The sequence below is a fragment of the Pygocentrus nattereri genome, chromosome 4, assembly GCF_015220715.1.
Source record: "Pygocentrus nattereri isolate fPygNat1 chromosome 4, fPygNat1.pri, whole genome shotgun sequence".
NCBI lineage: Eukaryota > Metazoa > Chordata > Actinopteri > Characiformes > Serrasalmidae > Pygocentrus > Pygocentrus nattereri.
In genome coordinates, this window is record NC_051214.1 from 14,990,153 (window position 1) to 15,015,990 (window position 25,838).

At 39.2% G+C, this 25,838-nt stretch overlaps 1 protein-coding gene across 1 annotated transcript; it reads right to left on the reverse strand.

Moving 5' to 3' along the window:
- Positions 1-179: 179 nt before the first annotated feature.
- cdc40 (cell division cycle 40 homolog (S. cerevisiae)) lies at positions 180-25,622 on the reverse strand. Its single transcript, XM_017713005.2, has 15 exons — positions 25,432-25,622; positions 22,385-22,471; positions 22,086-22,215; positions 21,720-21,806; positions 21,464-21,603; positions 21,156-21,252; positions 20,852-20,991; positions 17,954-18,028; positions 15,418-15,463; positions 11,566-11,667; positions 10,936-11,051; positions 10,272-10,405; positions 3,996-4,072; positions 1,206-1,350; positions 180-786 (listed from the first exon to the last, which is right to left on the reverse strand). The coding sequence occupies exons 1-15, from the start codon at positions 25,612-25,614 to the stop codon at positions 609-611; spliced, it is 1,737 nt and encodes a 578-aa protein (XP_017568494.1). The 5' UTR covers positions 25,615-25,622; the 3' UTR covers positions 180-608.
- Between the last annotated feature and the right edge of the window lie 216 nt (positions 25,623-25,838).

Below are 25,838 nucleotides of genomic sequence, written 5' to 3' on the forward strand. Positions count from 1 at the left end.
GCCACCGTGTTTAACATGGATGACCCAAAGCTGAACCCGTATGCTAACTCACTCCACAATTCCGGCTCATCATCTGGCCACAAATCTAATAAAACACAAGAAATAAGAAATCCTTATAAATCCTCAGCTTGGGCATCCTTCACCAATTTCAATCACCAGTGACTACAAATGGACTGATAGAAAATTTACAAAAGGTTTTATTATCTTCAGAAAAAGACGTTTGATGATAAACTGAAGATTAAAAAGGTAAGCACGGCTTTAGCACAGGATGACTAATAATGGAACAAAAATCACACATTTCCTTCTCCATTGCTAGTGTCCAATACAGCACAAAATGTCTCTGGATGGAGGGTAAAAATTAAACTACAAATCGGGACTGGATGCCAGTCCATAAACTTTAAAACTTTAGTCTTTGTACGAAAAAGCTGAACAAAACACAACATCAAAGGTCCCGAGAGGGCATGCGAAGGGAGAAGAAAGGAACCCTGTGAGGAGCAGAATACAATGAAGGGCACACATATGCCAAACAAAAGCATGATGACAATGCAAAAAAAACATCCTCCCTCTTCTGTTCAGACATCTTTTTCCACTCCCTTCCCCATATCCTTTTAGTCCCAGAGTTTGATCTGTCCATCCCAGCCACAAGTAATGACTTTGGAGGTTTCATGAGGGTGCCAGAGAGCGCTGATGCACACTTTGTCATGTGCTTTAATTCGGTGGTACAACTTAGTGGTCTTCCAGTCCCAGATATTCAGCTTCCCATCAGCATCACCAGACACCACATAACTACAGAAACAGAGAGAGACAGGAGAATGTCACTGTAATATATAGTTATGTGGAATCTGCTACAGATTTGGTGTTGGAAAGAAAAAAGTAAGAGAAAGAGTCATGTCAGAGAACAGAGGAAATAATACTAAACAATGAGCCAGATCCATTTCCCCAGGTGGGAGCACAGAACAGCAGCTGTGCTATAATGTGCTCCAGGGTCATGTCTCCAGAGATAGGTGGCTGGAGGAGAGGCTCAGCTAATGAGCTGTGTGCGTGTGTGTGTGAGAGATATATACATACACACACACACACACATAAAAGTATATGAAGATGCATCTATAGTCACTATCTCATTAATTGATACTAGACATAGGATGTCATATCACATCATTTTTCTGACCTGTTTTGGATTGCCTGTAACGTAGAAAAACACTTACCTCATATCTGGAGAGAAGTCCACCTGACAGGCGTATCCAGCTACCATATGACCTTTAAAGATCTTCTTCTTGTTCAGTCTGAACCGGTTTTGAGCCCCAAATATCAGAATCTGATTATCCATGGACTGACAGGCTAGCCACTTACCTACGAGATCCCAGACAAGTGTGAAATGTTAAAGGTGCATTTATGTCTTTTACTACTAGTACAAATAACTTGGAAAATATGTATAAGATGAGGATTCTTTTTAAATCGTTTTAAAAATGGCATTAGCACAAATATATTTTTTGCATGAGAAACCCCATGTGGAAAACTGTAGTATGTAGCAGAGGGCTTGTCTGTTTACACTGAACTCCTGTAAGTCATTTATTAGACACTCTTCTATATCACATTACTTTGCCCCATCTCTATCTATTTGGCCAAGAAAACATGGCAGAAATCAGTCAGTGATCTGTGCCACCAGGCTCTAGCACTGTGGGGGGGGAACATGCTGTGCTGCCAAAAAACATAAGAACCAACAGTAGAAGAGCTTTACGAACATGCAATTATTACAAAGGGGATGAAGCTGGACATTCTTCCTTGACAGAATATAAAGTGTTAAATTTAGCGACTGAAACAGTTCAAGTAACCAATCAAGTAGATAAATCTTTATCACTCAGAGAACTAGGGCAAGTAATACTTTGAAGGAACCACCTTAATAGAAATGTATGCAATTCTAATCAACTGCATCAACCTCCAGAGCAGGTAATGATGCTAACTAAACGGGGCTGAAGTTGGCTTCTTATTTGAACTGCACACCTGAAATGTTGCTGTAGTGATGATATTTGCCGGAAAAAAAACCTATGGGAGCTCATTATGGGAGCAAAGACACTCCTGACTACTTTCACACCAGCAAACTGAAATGAACCAAATGCCAAGTGTTTATATGATTAACTTCACATCGCCTGCAAAAAGGGAGAAAATGTGGAACAAATCAATACTTTGCTGGGGGAGAGGAGTATTGCAGCCCTCTCTTGATGCTTATTTCTTTTAGTTAGACTCCTTAAAAGCACAACCACCCTGAGATAAAGTAACCTATAGCCGTGGTATGTTGGTAACAACTAGTAAAACTGTTTTAGCTCTGAAGAGGACCACACTCAATGTGCTCTACTGAGATGTATTCTTTATTTTGTTTTAAATTCATATTTTAATAATTTTTTAATCTTTCAAGCTTCAGCATAATGCTATACTTTTATCTATATCTAAATGATGGAGGGCCTACCTCATCGCTAGAATGAGAATGCTTGGTAATGCTAGCAAAACTTGAGACTAGGCATTGTCAATTCTAGGGACATGCTTTGTGTTGATGGCCTGGAATGGGATGTGGATCCAAAGAGTAAGAAAATAAAATAAAATAAAAAAATTCCAGTATTGTTACTGTGCACCTACATATATGGTAGAGGTGCAGTTTCTTCGCATTTGATTAAAGCACTTTTAAGGAAACTAGGAAATCTCAGACATTTTGGCTGTATGTACACATCTATCTAATATCTAGAAGGAGCTCAACAAGCAGATTTTTTCCACTGGTGAAACATTGGTCTGTTGTTGGTTATACTGCATGTAAGTCAGATGTCCAGTTTCTGCCATAGCAGGTCGCTCTTGGCTATGCTACGGGTCTAAAAGTCTGAAGTCTAGACTACAGAAACAGTATTCTTTTTAACCATCGCAAAAACTCTTAAGTATTTCATATATTCTGGTAAGCACAGAAGCAACATCTCCACCTCCTGAAAAGTCTGCCCACCTTACAAGGGACACAAGAACAAGTAAATAGATTAACAGACGTACAAAACGGTTTCAAAACAAAATAAGCATGCATCAAAGAACAAGAAGAAAAACTCTCACTCCACCAGTCTTAATATACATGTGACTGTCAACTTGAACAAAAGCAACTGTTTTCTGTGTAAGCCATGATCCCTTTGATCAGCTGAAGTACACACTTGAGCTGCACAATGCCAGCTTTCACCTCTGAGAACTCTTCTGACAGAGGCTTCTTTTGCCATTTGCATGAGTCACACATTCAAACTTGTTAAATAATCATTTAAAACTCACTAAAATCTCCTCAGCTCCCCCTAATAACAAACACTCAGCACCCAAGCTGCACCCTTTCAACATGCGCTCTCTCTCCCTCTCACCCACCCACTTACTGAAAAAAGGAGAGGGACTAATAGAAACTGCCTCTCACGCTACTCTTAAGCTCTAATTTCACCACCCATAGCGTTTGACACTGCTGTTGCAAAACATCAACAAAGGAGAGGTTATTTACTCCAACATCTGTTTTACAGCACAGCAGTTTAGATGCAGAAGTAAATAGAAAAAAAAGAAAGAAAGAAAGAAAGAAAGAAAGAAAGAAAGAAAGAAAGAAAGAAAGAAAGAAAGAAAGAAAGAAAGAAAGAAAGAAAGACAGACAGGGATAAAAAAGACACAAAGCAAAGGCCTAAAGAGAGTTTATCTTTCTACCACATTGCCATTTTGTCTTTCTGTGAATGAAAACAGACTCTCTCTCTCTCTCTCTGAGATTTTCATAAATTATTCACTGGCAGAGAGGAAATAATATGTGTAAGAACAAATGTGAACATTCCCCACAGGAATGCTGGAGGAAAAAAAGGGGAAGAGTAAAAGTTAAAAGGCAAAACATGCACAAATGCTCACTTTGGGGAGTACAAGCCACAAAGCATTTAAAGAAAGACAGATAGGATGTGGGGTGGAGGGTGTGTGTGGTGCTGGTGAAGCAATGTTTGGGCAAACATATTCACCATTGGGAGAAAGTGTCACTGCAGGCATTGAGTGCATACTGGGCTCTGCAATATATTTGAAGTCCACTGGTATGTCCCTGAAAAAGAACACAGTTGAAAACAGAGTCAGCTCAATCAAATCAAAATGTATTATACAAACCTGTACCAAACAACACTATAGGACAAACAATCGAGACCCTTTAAAAAATACACAAAGTAGAGAATGTAAGCAAACAAGATTTTCCATCATCAGGACCTACGGTATTGTCAGATAAGCTAGATATCATTCATTTACTTAATTTCTGGTCTAAATGGTAATTAAGTACAAGTTATTCTTTTGTATGAGATATTTCCAAGGAAATTAGAGAATATAATGCACTTTTAAATAAGTAAAACTCCTAAAAACCTGTATAGACCTGGTCAACCACCAAAACCCTCACCATCACATAAAAAGCACTTCTAGCTATCAACCTTGAGAAATGAAAATCAAGCTCCACTTTTGTCAAAGTTGTCAAGAATCAATTACTAAGAAAGGCAAAGAGACAAAATAAAGAAGAAAATCTGCCCATGAAGCTGTTGGTGTTCTCAGAACAACGGACCGACCATCAGAGCCCAGATCTCAACATTGCTGAATGTGATCAAATGTCCCTGTAAATTCTTCAAAAAAACTGAAAGCAAGTTTCCTGAAAAGAACAGAAGCTGTAATAAAGACAATAGGTGGAGAGTAAATACAGAAAAACAGTATATTTACTTGCTGGGGTTTGTGTTATTTTCTGTAAAATGTTTAGATTTTTTCCTGATGCTGAAAAATAAGACATACTTGATGATGTTTGATATTACCATGATACTATTATTACTATTATGATACTTTGATTTTAATGTAACTCCATTATATCTTCTTTATACATTGCCCCTTTTCACCCATTCTCTACCTGTGACCTATAAAACATTGTTGATTAACCTGCAACACTGCACTAACAGAGAGAGATGCATCACACCCAAAGAGAGCAAGTCCAAATGAGCCGTGTTGGACTCCTGGCCACAGACAGCAGCGCAGGGCTGAATGACTTGGGGAAAATAGATCATTGCAAATTTTCTCACCAATATTGTGACTGTGCCTGCATTTTGGGCATGAAGTCAAGCCTATCCATTTTTTCTGGCTTGAACACTAAACAGTGTGCCAGACTGCAAATTTGTTATGGTTATATTACCATGTCCATATTACATGAATGTCTGATTGCTTTTGACTGGTCTAACTCATCTGCAAAAGGTATGAGCTTAGTCTTATTGGGTTAAACTTGTTTAAACAATGTTGTTAATAATGCAGGCTACAACAAAAATTGCAGCTCCTCCAATCTGGAAACTGCACTATTTTAAACAGCAATTTTGTTATAAAGTTGATTAATCTTTCAGCTCTAAAGTAGCATGTAGAGTCCCCAGCCCGGTCCTGAAGTACTGCCTGGCCTACACATTTTTTGGGAGCCAACAATCAAGGGGGTTTGAATATACACTAGTTCAAGGATTTCAAATCAGGCTGTGAAATGACACTGGGCTGCCAGATAGCAGGGTAAGGACTGAGTCATATCATTACCTACATGGACAGGAAATATAATAAAATAAAAATAAATAATTGGTTATTTAACTGGAAATGAAGCTAGCAGACACTGTGTATCTTAGTTCTGACAACAGATTGGCTGTGTGTGACATGCAGCCCAAACAGACAATCTTCTTTCGGCTGCTCCCTTTAGGGGTCGCCACAGCGGATCATCTGCCTCCATCTTGCCCTATCCATTGCCTCCTCTACTTTCACACCAACCATCTCCATGTCCACCTTCACTACATCCATAAACCTTCTCTGAGGTCTACCTTTTCTCCTTCTACCCGGCAGCTCCATCTCCAACATTCTTTGCCCAATATATCCACTATTCCTCCTCAACACATGTCCAAACCATCTCAACCTGGCCTCTCTGGCTTCATCTCCAAACTGCTCCACCTTCACTGTCCCTCTGATCTGCTCATTTCTAATCCTGTCCATCCTTGTCACTCCCAACGAAAATCTCAGCATCTTCATCTCCACCACCTCCAGCTCAGCCTCCTGCCCAAACAGACAATAAGTGGCAGAAAACATGTTGCACCTGAATTGGTCCAAAGTCAGGCACTTCAAAATGAAGAGGATAATGGTGCAACAAAAATGCCTGTGCATTAGCTGATTTAAAACTGTGAGAGTGAGAATGCTGTGTGCAGTTTATCTACTTAAAAACTTAAAGCAGTAGAAGAGGTGTTTAATGCATAATAAAGAGTCACAGCATTAAAATTAGAGAGCTCTCATGCAAAAACATTTTGAAAAATCATTTTACTGTCAGCATCAGTACAATTATCACAAATAGGCAGCTCTAGTCAGCAGAGAATTAAGACAGTTAAGGTTTTCAGAAACATGTTAAGGCATGGACATGCCATTTTCAGCAACCTGTTGATGCAAGGCCATTTTTTTTGCTAGTGACTGGCACCCTTAAGACACAGATATCATGAAAGTGTCATTCTGAAATCAGTCCCGCTTTCATAGCTCTCCACCTTTATGTGGCTGCAGCTTGGAGAAATGGGTTTAAGTGGACCAGGGCCTACGAGCAGGTTTTTGCCTCCAGCTGCTGTCAGACCCTTCTCGTGAAGGCAAGGGAAATGAGCTCAGGGCTTGCACTCACAGCTACAGCCTTAGAGTTCACACATGCACTTTTATGTGGAATTTCAATGGTAATTATTTGGGCAGGGGTTACAGGAAACACAGAAGTGAGAGTCAAAACCCCAGGAGGAGACTGTACAACTGGCTTTCCTAGTAGGAAATAAAACAAGCAAACACTTGTGGTGATTGTCTTGGTTATGCGTGTATGTATGATGATATGCAGATCATTACATGTATGTATGATGATATGTAGATAATTACACCCACAGTACATTTATGACAAGAATTTCTTTTTTTACCTGAATAAGCTGACATAAGCTGGTTAGAAGAACACATTCAGTTGCAGATTTCTTCTTGACGCTCCCAGATATCAATAACCATATAACCATCGATAACCAATTTTATTTAATAAAGTATTACTAAGTCACATCAGGTATTGGTGCTAAACAATATAACCTTAACTATTAACAAACAATTTACTGTTCAGCCCTAGCAGCAACGAAAAGGCTGGGCATTTACACAAGCCTGGCTATGAAATACTGCAAGCTAGCATTTTCATTTCACTCACCCAACAGCTCTTCAGCTTGAAACTAGAAATCGAGATGTGTGGAAGTGAATCAAAGGCTGTTCATTCCACCAAAATAACACGCCATTATATATCACTGCTGACAAATCTCTACCTTTTTACACTGCAAAGAATTCATCGCTCTTTTTTTCCCCTCTCTCCCTCACACACAGCTGGAGGGCTTCAGCGGACTTAGGGTGAGAAGGCCTGTAAAATGGGGCAGCACTGTAACCTGAGCGATCCTAGACACTGAACACAAAGGACAAATCCCTTTAGACAAGACTACAGGCCAAAAATAACTCTGAACAAGAGCAAGCAAGAGAACACGCAAGAGACAATGAGTGAGAGAGAAGAAAGGGAGTTTACTACCGATGCCAAATTGACTCTTTTCTCCAATCCCTTGAACATGCAGCTCAATCTCTCACTTTTTCCTCATATGCCCTTGGTTCTTTTCATCATCTACTGCCTCCCGTCTCACTGCTTTTAGATCTCTCTCTCTTTCCTTAGTGCTCACTTTATTTTCTTTCTCTGCATATTTTCATCAGCTTTCTGGCTGCTGATCTCCCAAATCCCTCCATCTGAGCAGCCTCCGTGGGAAAATAAAGAGCAAACACCCTCGAGCCCACATACTCTGTGTCTGTGTGAGCACAGATCCAGGTGGCGTCTGTAGTAAGACAGTAAAATGCTGTATTGTCAGCAGCTGAAGTCAAGCATTCTAGCTCCTGTTCCCGGTAAAATGCTCAGAGTAGAGCTGTGCTCAAAATACTGATGGTAATATATCTTGAAAAAGCTTGGCGATACACATATTGATACTAGTGATTTGTGGCACATTAGTAATCAGAATTCTTCCTAGTCTTAGATATTTCTTAATTATTTAAATATATTTCCAAAATAAAATTTGAGGTATACACATTCATTAATAATATTTTGTACATATGGCGTATTCTTTAATATTGCATCATGATGCAGGTAAAATGATTTTGTGAAAATATTATTTTGTGAAGCTGCAGACAAAACCCAATACTTTGCTTAAGCCACTGTACACACCACGAGTCTGTGAAGCAGTGAAGCATGCTGCGCTTGAATAGTCTTTAATGCCCAAGTTGGATGCAAGTTGGAAGAAAACTACCAAAAGCTTCTAGGAATGCAATTCAAAAACAAGACCTCCAGAGATCTACTACAAACTAGAAACTCTTATTTAAATATTCATTATCTAGAAGTGTGTATGAGCTTATTTACCTAGGGAAAAATGCTAATCTTTGAAAATGTCCCAGGAGACCCAGTGATCGGCACACTGCAAGAAGAAGAAGGAAAAAAAAAAAAAGATTCTCTCACTAGCCAAAAACTAAATTGAATAAATAACCAGGGAAAACACTTGCTGCGAAACTGCTCTTCGTACACAGCTATTACACAACTGCTTACACACAGAGCAAAGCTAAATGATGACAAACTTTGTGGAACTTTCCAAAGATACTAGCTTCAGCCTCATCTGGCGAATGGAAGCTCAGATCTACTTTAATGATCAAAGTGACAAGCGGGCTTCTTTGAGTGGAAGGATGACTAACAGTACCAGTCAGTACCAGTCAGATATCTTACCTGGAGCTGGGCTAATTAAACTTGTATGCAGATTGTGGAGAGAATGAAAACCGAGGTAGAATCAACAGACGAAGGCTCCAGCCAATATAATTAGCTGGAGTTCAGCACGCATAAAAACGAGCTGATTCGCTGTTGTAATTATTTTCAATTTTTCATCATTTTTGAATATGTAATATTACAGCTGATTGGATTGTTGACGTATATAGACACTACAGCGCAAGACTTGGAAAAAGAATCACTAATTACAGTCTACAGACAACATGCACTGGTGGGGATGGCAAAATTAGTAAGCCTTCTACATGCAAAAGGTTCATGCAAACGAACATACACAGGCATTTGACATACACCACATGACCAAAGGTATGTGGACACCCCTTCAAATTGAGTTCAGATGATTCAGCCTCACCTATTGTTAATAGGTATATAAAATCAAGCACACAGCTATACAATCTTCTTAGACAAAGTAGTAGTCATAGACGAAGTAGACGAAGTCATAGACATGGTTTGATCACTGGTATGAAGTAACTCCAGTGGCCCCCACAGAGCCCTTGTCTTAACCTCATTTAACCCTGCAAACCTGACTAAGTGGGCACACATTCTCACTGACAAACTCCAAAATCTCGAGGAAAGCCTTACTAGGAGAGTGAAGGCTGTTATAGCTGCAAAAGGGAAGGCGTATCAACTCCATATTGATACCCATGGTTTTGAAACTGGTTCATATAGGTGTGATTGCCAGGGTCCATGTACTGCTGGCCATAGAGTGCATGACAACAGCAATCAAAACTTTTTTTTTTCTTTTCTATTTCTGGCAGCATTATGCCCATTCTAACTCATTATGTCCAAGGCTTTACTTTTCATCTCAAAACAATAAAGAAATTTCAACTAATTAAATGAAAATAATTACTTAAAACAATAAAAATACAATACGTGACTTTTTTCACCAGGTGAAAACAGCCTTTTTGTTGGTTAGGTGTCTCAAGTTGTCAAGTGTCAGTCAAGTATTTTCTCATGCTTAATAGCACATGTAGTCATTCAGTTAATATTTATCATCAGCCTTGGCTAACTGAAGTAGGTAGTTTATTATAGCAATCTCCTCCTAATATTTTGTTCTTTGAGAGAGAAACTCTTATGAATCCATATGCAATGAGCCATTTTTACACCCTAAAGTAGCATTTGCTACAAAACATTAGTAAGTCTGCCCATGTATCTGCCCTTTTAAATAAAATAAAATTGTAAAATATGATCTGCATTATGTTTAATAAAATTACATATGGAAGTCTGGTATTTTTTCTCCCATCCACCCACCCAAATTACTGTCCTGTCCATTGCTGCGGTGTGTGGTGTATACAGCAGGCAAAAAGTTTAACAAGGTCATGTACAACAACAAAGGAGTAAAACTGTTACAATATTCAAACTGTTTTCGTTCAGATGGTACTGTATTTGCAAATGCCCCACTCACCATTCCCATACACGCAGACTCTTATCGTCGGAGGTGCTAACAAAGCGCCGGTTCTCATCTACAAACGTGATTGTGTTGACAGCTCCCAAGTGACGGTCATATTCCTGAACCACCTCCCCTGAACGGATGTCCCACTAAAAGGAAAAAAGTAATAGAAACAGTGTATATTCACTCTAACACACAAACACAACTATTTTAGTACAAACTTTTAGCTGATGAGTTGGTGTAGGTGAGAAAGAGAGTGAAGAAAAGAGTAGAGGTCAGCGATTTCTCAGCTGTGCTCATTTGCTCTTAGCACATTCACTGCTGAAAGACAGACATCTGATGGTTTACACTCTCTTTCTCACTCCTGCAGGGCAGACAGTTTATGGAGATGGATCTTACAACCTCATGTGGGTCTATCCATCCCTAACTGCCTCTCTTTCACACAGCTTTCTCACACTTTCACCAAACAAGACTTATCTAGCTCTCATTCTCTCTCTTGCTGTGGAGGGAATGACAAAGCATGAAACGAGGTCCTGTCGTCAGACTTACAGAGGGTAACCAAAACCCTCTTGGGTGTAAGTTTGTGTGTGTGTGTGAGTACGTGTGGACAGTCTAACATCCAACAAGTTAGAGAAATTGACCTATACTGTCTTTATCTTGTGTGCACACAAATACATACCTGCACAATCTTCTTGTCTGACATTCCAGCAACAAATAGGTTTTGTTTGTCTTCATCTGGGTTGAACTTTACACAGTAGGGAACTTTTCTGTTGGTGAACCGGGAGATGCACTGACCTGAATGTAAAGAGAAATCCATCAGAGACTCACAGTCATCTCTCACACTCTCTTGCAAAATAAGAAGAAGCTGCAGTTACACTTATTTCCTTCTAGTTAGTCACCTGAAGTGAAAGATCAAGTCAGGATCACATTTGAGTTTAGACAAAAACAGAAGTAATGACATAACAAAAGTGCTAAAGTAAAAAAGTAAAACAAAGGGAAAAGTAGTTTTAGGATGTGACCCAGGATTAGACCTGCTTGCCCTATGTGTATGGCTCCCCCTGGTGGAGGAGCAGAGACTGGAGCAGCATCATTAATTGACACCATGAATTGTCAGTCTACAACGCAGCACCTTGCTCTATATTCAGGAGAGTTCGATACAGACTGAAGCACTGCAGAGTAAGCTCTACATACTTACAACACTTCAGCTTTCCAAAACACAAGAGATAAATCCTTTTTTGGAACTTAGTGAAGCAAGCAAATCAACTGAAACATGAGTATGAGTGTTTGTGTGACTGTGCACTCCACTCACCTGTCTCTGAGTCCCACAGTTTGAGATAGCGATCATAAGCAGCACTGAGAAACTGGGTACCAGAATTATTGAAACAGATATCACGCACCGCCTTACTGTGACCTATAGGGGGGCGGAGGGAGCCAACAACAACGAAAACAATGAGACATTATTGGAAAGCAGACAATAAACCAAGAAAAAGAGAGAAAGCACTCAAATAAGAGTCATTTGAAAGACAAGAAGAAAACCATATGGGCATGTGCCAGACAGCCTCTTGCCCGAGTAACTGTGTAGGAAAAAACGGATAAACAAGGTTGGGGGCCCAAGTATTTATTTCCCTTTTGTTTTACTGTCATGTTCTATAATCTGAAAGTCTCTTGCACTGAAGTGGATGCAGGAGACAACAAGGTGATACCATGTAAATTGAATCTTAAGTTGCAGTTCAGCTAAAGTCGTGGTTATATTTTAATGTCAACTTTAATGTGGCAACAAATCCGATCCCTCATGGCATGGTGCACGGATGTCCTAAAATCTTCAACGTACCATAAACTCAGCGTTCTGTACAGACATGATAGCGGGGTTGGGGGGAGAGGCACGAGAATTTTTTTTGCTGACACCTGAAACAATGAAACAGGCAAAACAGAGCCAGTAGTGTCATATTTAACAAAAAATACTATTGGCGAGACAGGAAGAAGACCTGAGTGACAAGAGCAGGACAAAGATGTATATGCACTGTCCCAAAAGTCTCATGGAAAAAAAAAAAAAAAAGATGGCAAACCTATGCCTCCAGTCAAACGAGGTCCTCCGGCACAGAGACCACAAGGTTGGATCTGGAGTCTAGTACTGTCATCACCAAAAGTACACAACCGGCTGAGATGGGTGGGTACAATTACAACGTTTGTGATCGTGTTGTGAAAGATTCTGTCAAGTTGGATCATATCAATGGCAAGACACACCAGAGGAACTTGCGGATGTCAATGTGAGTCGATTGCTTTTCATTGGACCAGGTTAAAAATGCTTTTAGACGAATAAAGCTAAAAGAAAAGTTAAAGGCAGAGGAAGAGCGTAATTTTGAAGATGACGATGAAATAGCTGCTGTAATGGAATTCTCAAGGTTCTGGTCCTCCCGAAAGAGCATTTTCTTTTCATTTTTTATTTGTCTCCCCATTCCTGATGGCATTTATGCCAACTAGTGCAAATGTCAAGGACTAAATAGTCAAGTACTCTTCCTTTTTCCACCACTCAGTTATTTTATTACAACTTAATTGAAATTACAGTACTGGAGGAGCAATATGAGTTGAATGCTAGTTTGATTATTGTTGTAAATATGGTGTTTTTTTTGTTTTGTTTTTATTACACTTGCCTAATCCATCTAAGATTTTGAGTTGCAGATTAGAGCAAAGCAATTATCATTCATTGTTCTTCACACTGAAACGCCCATTTTAGGTTGAAGTAAATATATGAAGAAACTTATTTCATCAGTACAAAAGAACTAAAAGCATAAACAGAAAGTTTGTCAGAGAGAGAGAGAGAGAGAGAGAGAGAGAGAGAGAGAACGAGAACGAGAGAGAGAACGAGAGAGAGAGCGAGAACGAGAACGAGAACGAGAACGAGAGAGAGAACGAGAGAGAGAACGAGAGAGAGAGAGAACAAGAGAGAGAACCTCTTTGTACATCAAACCTAACAAATGACAGTTAAAAGACAAAACATCCCACTGGTCACATCTCACCGGTCCTGAAACGCTTTTTGATAGCCTGCCGACTGTAACCAAGGCAATAACGCTAACCTGTGGATACTTCGGCAGGAAGCAGTGCTTTCTAATGATGACTCCAGCAAGCAGGCCTGCAGGTATCACTGAGGCTTTGGGAGGATGCTGAGATGTGTTAAGGGCAAATTTAGCAACTTAAAGACTTATGTGCCTTCCCTCTCCCACATACTGTGTGGCACTGGGACAAAATTCGATCCACAGAGTATTTCACAGATACTAATGAAATCTAGCAGTACCTTAAAAATGCTTGCAACAGCTTGAGCTAAACTACTAATCTGGCTAAAAATGAATGAAAATTAGTGGCCACTATGTAATACAATGCTACTTGGTGCCTTTTCACTTTCATTTTGCTGAAACCATTTTAAGTCTGTAAATAAGAAAGCCTGAAGTGTGAGCTATTTGCACTGAGACACACTCTTTCTTCAATCTCTGTACATTCATTTGAACTGCACTTTTCACATTTGTGCAGCTCGAACCTGTCACTGTCTTTCTCCTCTGCCCTCTCTCTGTTGAATAATACATGGCAGAAGCATCTTGACAAGCTGAATCAGTCCAGTGGAAAAAGCCTATTTCCACTCTCCCGAACTGTCCAAACGCCCAGTAAACATATGAATAAGATTCTGCTCACGTTACCTTCGTTCCTCCCTGCCTATAAAACCCTGACTAAGCCAAGAGCAAAGCCTCCAGTTGTTTCTGACAACGTTCAATAAACAAAGCACAGAGGTAGAGAGGGAGAGAGAGAGGTAGGAGAACAAAACAGAGACAGAGAGAAAAACAGCAAAAGAGGGAGAAATCTAGAAAGAATAAGGAAGAGAGAATGAAAAAGCGAGAAAGTCAAAAAGTTAGGAGAAAGAGCGAGAGCAGAGAAACAGAGGGGGGAAGAGAAAGAGACAGAGAGAGAGAGAGAGCAAAACAAAGAAAGACAGAGAAAAAGCAACAGAGGGAGAAATCTAGAAGAAATAAGGAAGAGAGAATGAAAAAGAGAAATGGTAAAAGAAATAGTGTAAGAGAAACAGTGAGAAAGAGAAACAGAGTGAGAGGAAGAAATGAGAGAGCAAGAGAAAGAGAGTCAGAATGAAAAAGAGCAAGAGAACATGAGAAAGAGAGAGAAAAACAGAGGAAGAAATCTAGAAGGAATAAGGAAGACAGAGTGGAACAGAAAAAATGAGTTTGAGAAAGTTAGATAGAGAGAATCTGAGTGAGAGAAAAAAAAACAGTGAGTAAGAGAAAGAGAGAAAAAGAGTTAAAATGAAAGAGCAAGAGAATGGGGAAGAGAGTACTGCGTTTTTAGAGCCTTTTGTGTTTTCATCTTTAGACTGATTAATTCTTTGTCTTGAGAGACAAACGTAACTAAAACGCCTATACCTGAAGCAGCATGTAGTCACTGCTGCCACTATCTCCAAAATAGTAAGTTTACAGGAGAAAACTTTCTTAATTTTGAATGGAACTTAATGGAACAAGATCCCCCCCCCCCCTCCACCCTCCATGTGGTTTACTAACTGCAATGGAGCACAGACGTTATCATACATACAGAATGTAATCTAAACAACCAATGAGCAATGAAATACACTTATGACAAGAATGCTAAACTCTGCTAGCATGAAAATGAGATTCTCCATTATATGATGGCATCAAATTAGCAAATGAATTTTATAACCGACATTCAGGTGACCTTTTAACTTTGTATGCTGCAGATGTATCATGATTCATTTAGTAAATATTTCAAATACTGAATTCACCTGTTAGCTTGTTAACAGTCTGCCACTTGCCACCGAGATGTTTTAGTGCCCATCACTTCACACATTTGCAGTCGCAAACTTTCATGTGTATAAGTGTATTCAATAGATTGAGCAATTTTACTACTCTAAGCTGGGTGGGATGAGAGGTTTCACCTTTCTGATGGATCAAATGTTTTGCTTCTCTTTCTGCAAAGCTGTTGCTGTTGTGCTTGTTTACAAGCTCCACTCAGAGGAGTGACCACATCATGGTCACAATTATCAAAAATCGGCACGTCTTAGATGCAATTTATCACAAAACAAAAACAAAAATGAAAAAAAAAAAAATTTTCCCAAACCATGTAGGCAATGTGTGAAGACCAATCTTACCAATAAACGTCCGTAAGCACCTCCTGTCATTGTAGACCTCCCACAGCTACAAGAGAAAAAACGAAAGCTTTAAAACTAGTAAAGAAATGGAATATGATGAAGGAGATGCATTAATAAAACATGCACGCAGTGAGTTGTCTATGTGGGTAGGCCACCTGTGAACCTCCATTCCCTGTTCTTACATAAAGTTTCATTTCAGCACTGTTAATCAGGCCCAAGTATTTCCACTCACTAATGAATAAACAAATCAGTAACCTAGAGCTACATAAATGTATCATAAAGCTCTATTTTAAACTATAAATAACTATTTACATTCAAATTTTTCAAATATTTTAATGTTGAAGATTTATTAGTTATGCACTTTCCCAAACTCCACACGCTGTGCTTTTACAGTCAGACACTATGCTACAACAAAATGGCAAGAGCATACGTTAAGGAAAACGCAACGTGCTTGAAATGGGCAGATAATATACAGCAGAATAAATACAACAACAAGCTTCAGCTATAACATTATTAACCAGCAAATAAAGTACTAGATTTTCAATTCAAATCAGAGTGGTAACAGGTGTTAAAACTACTAATCTAACAACAGCTGCAAAAAGAGTGCTAAAGAAAGCAGTGGAGCTGACTGTGCTGACAGCAGTCTGTCACGCCCAACACCAGTCAACTGACTTCACTCTCTCAGATTAGAGTCTTTATCCTCTAAACTTGGGTTGGTAGGACATCAGTTACCCAAAACAATAACCTGTGTAAAGCTGTTAGCCTCTAGGGTTATCTTGTCTTGGAAACAGTTCCATACAAAATATTATTTTGTTTTGGTCTACACATGTCAATATCAATGCTTTTTTTTTTTTTTTTTAAATTAATTTTGTTCTTGAAAACAGAACTGTTCGCACCTTTGTGCTTGAGTGTGTGTAGATTTTGTTCTTACCCAAGAATACCATATAAAAAACATTGGTGAATGTCTGAATCTTCACAAAAATTGTGCAAGTGGGGTTTGAGAAGAAATTTGTTCTTAAGAATTGTTGGTGAACGAGGCTCAATGTTATATAGGGCTGAGAATATGCTATGAACACATTTCTCTAACACAAACATGCAGTAGCCTGCTTCTTTCTCTTGGTTTTGAACATACTGTGAAATGGTGCCATTAACTCAGAAGCAGAGTGTGGTACTGTCCTTAGTAATCTAGAACGTGTTCATGACACTTTCTTTTTACAAGACTTTCAAGTGAAAAATGCTTTTCCACATGGTATTATAGCATTTTACTCTCTGATAACAACAGAAAATAGATGTGTGTCCATATGTGCCCATGGACTGTCTTTTTCTCTAAGCTATTGGTAACTAGCAAAGATACTTTTTCTAGATTCACAAAGCACTTCTTGTAAGTCGCTCTGGATAAGAGCGTCTGCTAAATGCTGTAAATGTAAGTTCACAAGAAAGGTGGCTAGTTCAAAAAGAGAAACCTTTTGCCACATTCTGAAAGCACCTTATGCCAGGACCTTGTGGATAATGTCAGTTTATGGCACGTTTATAACAGTACTGTAAACAGAGCGCAAAAGAGAAAAAAAAACATGGACGTGATTTGGGCTTATCCACTTATGCAATTACAGAGTGTATTCGACTGAACTGCTTTGTGCAAGCCCACCAATATGGAGCAAACGGTGTCAAGAGTGTTGCTTCATGTGCTATATGTAACAGGGTTCTTATCATATGCCCCATTTCCAGTTTCCCCTCTTGGTTAAAGCAAACAAGTGTTTTCAGTTCAGTGTCTCCTATATAGAGATGTGTGCAAAAGTTTGGGTGACACGGTCAAATTCCACGTTTTGTTGATTTTCTATGTGAGATTCGGTACACACTTTCTATAGATAACACACTTCTTAATCGTCAAATACAGCCTGTGCAAAAGTACATTTTTCCTCAATATGTTAAACTGAGGACAGAAATTGCACAGAAACTGTGAAAATCAGCACAACATGTAATGTGACAGAGTTTCAAAACCTCTGCATACAACTGCAGCTGTATCAAACATTGTTTAAAGAACTCAAAAGTGGACATCAGTAGCATCCAGTTATTAAAAGAACACAATAAAATAAAAACAGTTATGTGATTAGAGTTATGAATTGCACTCTCTTTTTGTGGACTCCATAAGAGCTTCTAAGCCCCTCTAGTGATTTGAGATCTATTGATATTAAATGCAATATAAAACAGTGAAGCTGCCATTAATTAAATTTAATTACGCCTGTGTTCATATCCGTCCTCAAAAATGCTCATGCTGGAGTAAGAGACCATTAGGCACAGGCCTTTGGTATTATACAATACGGTGAAGTGGAGACTGGCAATAGTGATGATCACTTTTGAAAAACAAACAATTATGGACAATTTTGAACAATTTTGTGGAAAAACAATTTGAGACCATTTTCCTCTCACCACCTACAGAGAAACGCCAGCAAAATGAACAAAATGTTCTACTTTCCACAGATGTGCATTTGATTAATCTGCCAGCATGATTTTCATTACAGTGAGGAACAAAACCTACCTTAATCTTACAGTCCATAGAACAGGAGAGCAGCAGATGACCAGACGCAGGAAACAACCGAATAGCACTGACACCCTGAGAACATAAGGAGAGACATATCTTAAACGCAGTTAAACCCTGCCTTCTACAAAGGTTCTTTACAGCAGCACGAGACTGCTTTCTGTTTTTGCTAATGTTTTACACTTGAGCTCTAAAAAAACAGAGGAATGTATTGTGTGTTGAATAAAAAGGAATTCATATTTGTCATTAAGAAACCATAATTAGAGCAAGCAAGCAGCTGGGCAGACTGGGATATGCATACTTTTGAAGAGTGAATGACTGTGGCCAATATTAATCATATATCCTGAGACATAAGTGCTAACCTAGGATGACCATATGCTTTTTGCATCACAACACAAAGAGATGTAGCAATACCAGTACCAATATTCTTTTCGATACTGATATTGATAACCGATACTTAAGTAAAACCCAATACATTGTACTGATACCAACACCAACTATCCAACCTATTTAACTTATAGTCCTGATATTTATACAACTTTTTCCATGGGAAAAATGGATGTTTTAAATAGTGAGCAGGGAGAACAAACTTGAGCTGGAACAAGCACAAAACCACAGACACACACACACGTGCTATTATGTGAACTACACTAATTCAGTTACCAAAGTGTGGAGAATACACAAAGCTAAAGTTAGCCAGTGTCTTATTTTGACATCTCCATGTTACTGCAGATCCGTTTAACATGGAACGGAAAACTGTAATAAGAAGCTGGCGAATAGGAAACCCTGTGGAAAAAACAGAAGTCTCAGCAGCTACTTCTTCCCACAGGATTCAAGGGGCTGCTAAGTACCGATTAAGAATGGGTGAAATAAGCTCACTCCACAGTGAGGCTTATAGCTTCCGATTTGCACCACTAATTTTAGGAATTACCATGAAATATAATAAATAAATGTAAAAATTGTTAGCAATTCTTTTCTAATTTTCCATACAAAATGTATTTGTGCTTTGACGAAAAAACAAGAATATGCATCACATCATGAAGTTTGCATATCATTACTTCCCATGACATACTGTTACAGATTGTGCCATGAGCATTTTTACTGCTCCTTGTGAACCCACATCCCTGACATGTTACGTTCCATGTCTGAGGCCAAACACTTTGGTTTGTATGTAGAAAACTCATCTCTAATGAATATTTATAAGGGAAAGGGGAACTAATCCCAGATCAATACTTTCAGACACTTAATAAATAGGGGCCAGTGCTCTAAGACCAAGCTAACTGCCAAGATGAGTGTGGAGGAGCAAGACATTCACTTCCACTGTTCCAGAGCACAAGCTGAGAGTGCAAAGAGTGAATACTAATGTACAGCCTAACAAATAAACTGTGTCTTAATCAAAATCACCACTTTGGACAACTAAATGTCCAAGAGTAAATTCATTTTATTTAGAATCATGGCCAATGGATCAGCACTAACAAGAGTCAAGCACCACAAATGCCATTACTTTACAAATATTAGCATCCTACCCTATCCCAGGAAGTTTCACTGCATATACATCACGTCGACCATTATATATATTATACATATTATATCATACATATGATAAAACACAGTTGTTATAAATTCCACCAGTCAGTCATGCAGCTGCAAGCTCATTTAAAGGCACTGCAGAGTTGTTTTTTTTTATCTGTAAAAAAATAAATACAAAAGCAAACAAATTTATGTATTTCAATTGCCTATTGATCTTCCCTCAAAAATGACATTAATTGCACTGTTTTGTATTTTCTTTTTTCTCCGTCACTTTTTACCATTCTGCTGTGCGGGCATGGACCACAGCACACTGACTGACAGCCTCTGTGTCAAACGTAACCGCCTGGATGGGTGGACACCAAAATTTGAACAAGAAGCCAGCGAGTTTAAAGCTGACTTCAGCCTTGTGTTATCATTGCAGTTGAAACCTTCGATTAGCTGGCCAACAAAGAAACCTGGCTGGCGAAAAGGTTCAGGACCAGGTTCTTGTTCAGAATCTCCCTCTTCAGGTTCATATAAGAAAGGCCGCATTGATGTTATCAGACTCATGCTATGCCACCTTAAATAGAGCAGGCACCATTTAAGTGCTGCGCCATTTAAGGTGGAACAGTAAAATCTGAACAAGAACCAGGCAAATAGAAAGCAAACCTCAGCCTAATATTGTTAACTGTGAATTTTTAACTTCTAAGTGAGAATAATACCAAGTGTTAGCACTAAGGATGTGCACTAGTACTCCAGTACTCAGTTAACCATTTGAGGTGCCAGTATTTGAATACTGAAATCACTTCAGCTATTTGTTACTTTTACTGTGGGAAGACAGAAAATATACAGGCCAACAATTCTGTGAACTGTGACAGTTTATATAAGTATTTTATATTATACTTCATACGTGCCATTACAAAACATAAGTGTTTAATAACAAAGTGCATTGGAGCTTATTTGGAGGATTCAGAGCTCAGACTCAGAGACTCATACAAAAAAAAGAGAGAAAAAAATAAAATAGCTTCTGAATATCAACTTCAGGGCCATTATCAAGAACTATCAATAAACGGTCCCAGCAATAGGCATAAGTTGAATATTGACTCTAATGATATAGAGAATCAAGCATCTCTACTTCTGCATTTAATAATCTGTCAAAATCGAGTAGCTCTACAGACACTCGCATCCAAAACAGAGTCAACCATATGCCAGACCATAAGCTCCCTGAATGTTTGCTTACCAAGCACAAAAAAAATATTAATAACAGTTTCAAGACATTTTCTCACTCACTATGACTCCCCAGATAATACATAAAAATGAGCCATTTCTCCCAAAGCCTCTCTCACAGACAAACCAACAGATTCATACAGATGTGCACAGCCTCCTCACCTTTGTGTGCCCCGTCCAGACATGAAGCTGCTTTTTGGGCAGGTAGCACTTCTCTGGTATGTCTGCTGAGCGCAGGTTAATACCGACATCCTGGGGAATGTGCAGGTAAGAACGGCCCTGGTAGTCGTATGCGTCTTTAACTGTAGTGACACAATGACAAAGTTATATTAACCCAAGAAAAATCAATATAGTACTATAGAATGGCTCTCTGCTACTTCCACAAATCTTTTCAACAAAAGAGCTGCTCATATCGATGCCATGAAAAGAGGATACACAGAGTTAGATCAGCTAAGGCGCAGCTCACCGTGTAGTATGGTCTTCTCCTCCGCAGGAGACTCGTCCTCATTCCTTCCTTTCTTCTGTCTCTTTGCAATAATATCATCCAGCTCTTTCTGCTCATCCTGTGTGCAGAATAATGATTCATTTAGTGCATCAAACTATTCAATAAGTGAAACAACAATGTGTATTAAGGAGTGAAACAGACCATGTTGAATAAACCTGGCATGTATCTTTGGTATTGTAAGGGGTAAAACATTTGAGCAAAAACATCCAACAAACAAAAAAAGCATGTGCCTGCAGTCACCATCAAAGCATACTTAGAGAACAGCTGACCTCTGAGGGTTTGGCAACACCCTTTTCATCCTGATATTTGGCCCAGGGTCCCAGGAAGCTGTCAATCTCAGATGCATCTCCACCTTTCACCTTCTTCCTCTTCTCTGCCTTTTTTGGGCCGGCCTCGAACACAGTCAGTCCTAGAGAGCAGAGGAGCAGATGTTTACAGCTGCACAGAACTTTACAAGTGGGTACATTTGACACTCCCAGTTGATCACAGCCAACTGGCAGAGACACACCATTTCATGACTGTTACCTTTGTTTTTCTCTGCCTCCTCCACTGCTCCAATATAGCTACTTGATGAGACTTGAGTGGTGTCCACAGATGGGTCCAATGCGTAGCCTGTGGTACACGGCACATATTTCATTGCTTAATGTTGTCCACTAGAGAATTAAGGTGAGTAGGATGATTCCATATTCAGCATAACTAACGTTTGAGCTGGTGTGAAGTGACCCACCCATGGCAATAGTCCCTTACATAAAATACTGCGTTTAGACAAGTGCAATGAAATTGAATGATTTCCTTGTTCATTCAATATGAACTTTAGAAGTAAGATAGTCAAACTCTAAAATATTGGCCTGCTCCATATCAATAATAAACATATGTGAAGTTTGACCTCACCAAAAGTAGAAAACGTCCTTCTTTGCTGTTCAAACATGAAGTCATTAACATGGGCAGGCTCAGCATATCCAGACAGCATGTTCCTCGGAGCAGCCATTTGTTGAGATTTGAATGGATTAACTGGTCCAAACTGCAATAGAAAGTTAAATTAGTTAAAAATAAAACAATTTCATTCTAGTAATCAGACGATTTGAACATTACAATTTCCTAACTTTTAGACATCAAAACAAAAAACATTTTCAAACAGTGTTGGACAACTTTAAAGAAACACTCAACCAACATTAAGTATGAGGGCTCACCTCAGGTGCAAACATGGTTTCATAGGTAGGGTTGTAGTTGACCTCTTTGAGTGAGGGATCCAGATGTGTGCCTGTCTCAACATCTTCCTGTAATAAACCAAAAATAAGATGCCACCAGGTTATGCTCACCTAGCTAATTAATGTTACTTTACAAGTTAACTTTTGTAAAGTAACATTAAAGAACTGAAGTACAGAGCCTTTCGCAAATATTTGCACCCCTGCTAATCACGAGCACAATGAGCTATAAAAAATATTCTTAAAACACTTATGCTTTTGATCATTTATTCAAAATATTAGCAAAAATCTAGCCTTAATTTAAGGTATATTGACTGAAAGAAATATTTAAATGTTGTCATGAATTATTTTTTTTAAATCTTTGTGCCTAAAAATCTGAAAACCTGAAATCTAACTGATTTATATTCCCAATCTTATTTTATTTATTTCACCGGAGGGATTAAAAAGACTTAAATGGCCAGCCATGACTTCCTGTCTCATTAATGAATACACCGATCAGGAATAACATTATGACCACCTGCTTGTTTCTACGCTTATTATCCACTTTATCAGTTCCACTTACTATATAAGAGCACTTTGTAGTTCTACAATTACAGACTTAATCCATCTGTTTCTCTGCATACTTTGTCAGCCCCCTGTTTACCCTGTTCTTCAGTGGTCAGGACCCCCATGGACCCTCACAGAGCAAGTACTATTTGGGTGGTGGATCATTCTCTGCACTGCAGTGACACTGACGTGGTGGTGTGTGTGTTGTTCTGGTCTATTAGACACTCCTACCTTGTAGATGTAATGTCAGAGATGATTGCTCATCTGCTGCTGCACAGTTTGTGTTGGTCATTGTCTAGTCCTTCTTCAGTGGTCACAGGACGCTGTTGGCTGGAGGACTAATCTCAGTCCAGCAGCGACACTGTGGTGTTTAAAAACTCCAGCAGCACTGCTGTGTCTGATCCACTCAGACCAGCACAACACACACTAACAAACCACCACCACCACATCAGTGTTACTGCAGTGCTGAGAATGATCCACAAACCAAATAGTACCTGTTCTGTAAGGGTCCATGGGGGTCCTGACCACTGAAGAACAAGGTAAAAGGGTCATAATGTTATGCCTGATCTGTGTGTGTGTGTGTGTGTGTGTGTGTGTATATATATATACACACACACACACACACACACACACACAAGCACACAAACACACACACACACACAGATGAAACATAGGCCAAATTCCCTCAGTCATCTATCTTTATGAGAAAAACAAGGGAATACATCAATGATGTATGACAAAAGGTTGTTGACCTGCACAAATCAGAAAGTGGCTACAAGATAAAAGCTACACAATTTAAAATGCCCAATAATTAACAAGTTTAAAACAACTGGAGATGTTAAGAATCTGCCACAAAGAGGACACTTGTCTATACTGACTTCAAACACAGCGAGGAGAATGGTTTGACAAAGTAGCTCTAGGGATCACAGATGGGAATTTGCAGACATTAGTTATGTCTGGGTCAGAACGTCTCCCACGTCACAATCCAACATCACCTATATAACCACAAGTTGCCTTTGGGTTGCCAGTAAGAAGCCTCTGCTGTTAAGGACAAACAAACTCAAGCTCCTACATTTTACCAGACACGATTGAAACTTTCAGTGGGACCACAGACGAGACCAAAATAGAGGTTTTTGGCAACAAACACCAGAGGTGAGTTTGGCCTGGACACAAAGATTGCCATACAGAAAAGTAACTCATCCCCACTGTGAAATATGAGGGTGGATCTGTGAAACTCTGTGCTTGTTCCAAAGGCCCAGGACAACTGATTAAGATAAACAGCATCACACGCTTCCTCAAATACCAGCAGAGATAAAATCAAAAGCTTAAACTAGGCCATAATTTGCCAGATCTTTCAGCAGGATAATGATCCATAGAATGCCTCAAAAATTGTTTACTGACTACAGAATCAAAGCTCATTGCCATAACCACCCCAGTCCCCTGACCTAAACCCCATAGACAACTTGTGGGATGACATAAATAGGAAAGTCCAGAGTGTGGACCTCAGAATCTGAAGGACCGGCAGAGGTTCTGTATGGAGGTATGGTCTCAGATCCTTTGATTTGTGTTATCTGGTCTCATTAAGGAGAATACTTACAGAGTAGCAAAGGAAGGGTACACAAAGTATTCCATGCTGAGGAGCCAGCAATTGTGGCCCACACAGACCTTAGAAAATATTTATTTCCTGATAAGATTTAGGGCTTTTTACAATCACTGTACTTCAAATAGAAGTTAGAATTTTGTTAATACACTGAATGAAAGATCAAAGGATAAGCAATAAAAAAGTACTACTACCACTGAGTAACAGACTTAATGCATTTAGTTACATGTGTTACAGCAATGTGGCCCACATCACTAAAATTGTGGAAATTGGGAATTTGCAGGAGACACAACAGTTTATCTAGCTACCCACACTGTAGTAAGGATGAAACCCTTACCCAAACGTCAGATAACTAAACGGCATCGCCGATTGAGCGCTATCTGTCGCAATCGTTTCTTTTCTGTGCCTTTTTCAAAACACAGTGAAATAAAAGTTAATATGTTAACTATCATACTGGGGTATGGAAATACTCGAGGTAATGCCCTGACTTGTTGACAACATATGTGCAACCCACATTTGCAACTAGTGAAGTATTAGTCAGCATTGATAATGTCAACATTAAATATCTTTACGTTATGTTTGGGTTAGGCTCGAGCAGTTAACAGTTACAGCGCTCAAAAATGAACGTAACTTGATCGAAGAAGACTAGTGAACTAGCTAGTTACCTGACAAGTTGGATAACTAACTAACGCTCTCACAAAACCAAAGCCTCTTAAACCACACTCCTGAATGGTTGTAGCGTCGTAAAGAAAGGCTTTAAATCGGTATGAGAGTAACCTAACTAGCTAACTAATTAACTGACCGTTACATGGAAAATTCTAATGTTACCGCCAATGAACTCAGTTAGCGGACTTAGCTAGCTTACGTTAGCGAGCTACCGAGTTACCTTTACTGCGACCTCCGGCGCTGAATCAAGAACAGCCAAAGACGTCGTTCGTCCAGATTTTAAAGGCTGAAGGTGTGCGACTGCGTCGGGGTCCACTTTTCCCGGACTCGTGTTAGACTCAGCTTCATTTTCTGAGTCGGAATCACTGCCATACGCAACGAGGGAACCAACTACAGCCGCCATCTTCGATGTTGTTGGCTTTCGTCATAGGGTCCTAACTAACTCAAATGGCTAAAGAGTGTAATGTGGATAAAAATTAGTAAATAACATTTTAGACTGAGCACTGGAACACATTAAATCAATTTCATTTAAATCATATTTTTAATTTAATATATTTATATTTACTTTGCCATTCTTAAAAATATTTAAGAAACGTGCTTCTACGTTTATAGACCTTCTAGGACTTA

Coding starts and splice junctions, on each gene's coding strand:
- cdc40 (XM_017713005.2), bottom strand. CDS start 25,614: ATGGCGGCTGTAGTTGGTTCCCTCGTTGCGTATGGCAGTGATTCCGAC. Junction 21,604..21,719: donor GGAGGCAGAGAAAAACAAAG/GTAACAGTCATG, acceptor TCTGCTCTCTAG/GACTGACTGTGTTCGAGGCC. Junction 18,029..20,851: donor TCTGGACGGGGCACACAAAG/GTGAGGAGGCTG, acceptor TTATGTTCTCAG/GGTGTCAGTGCTATTCGGTT.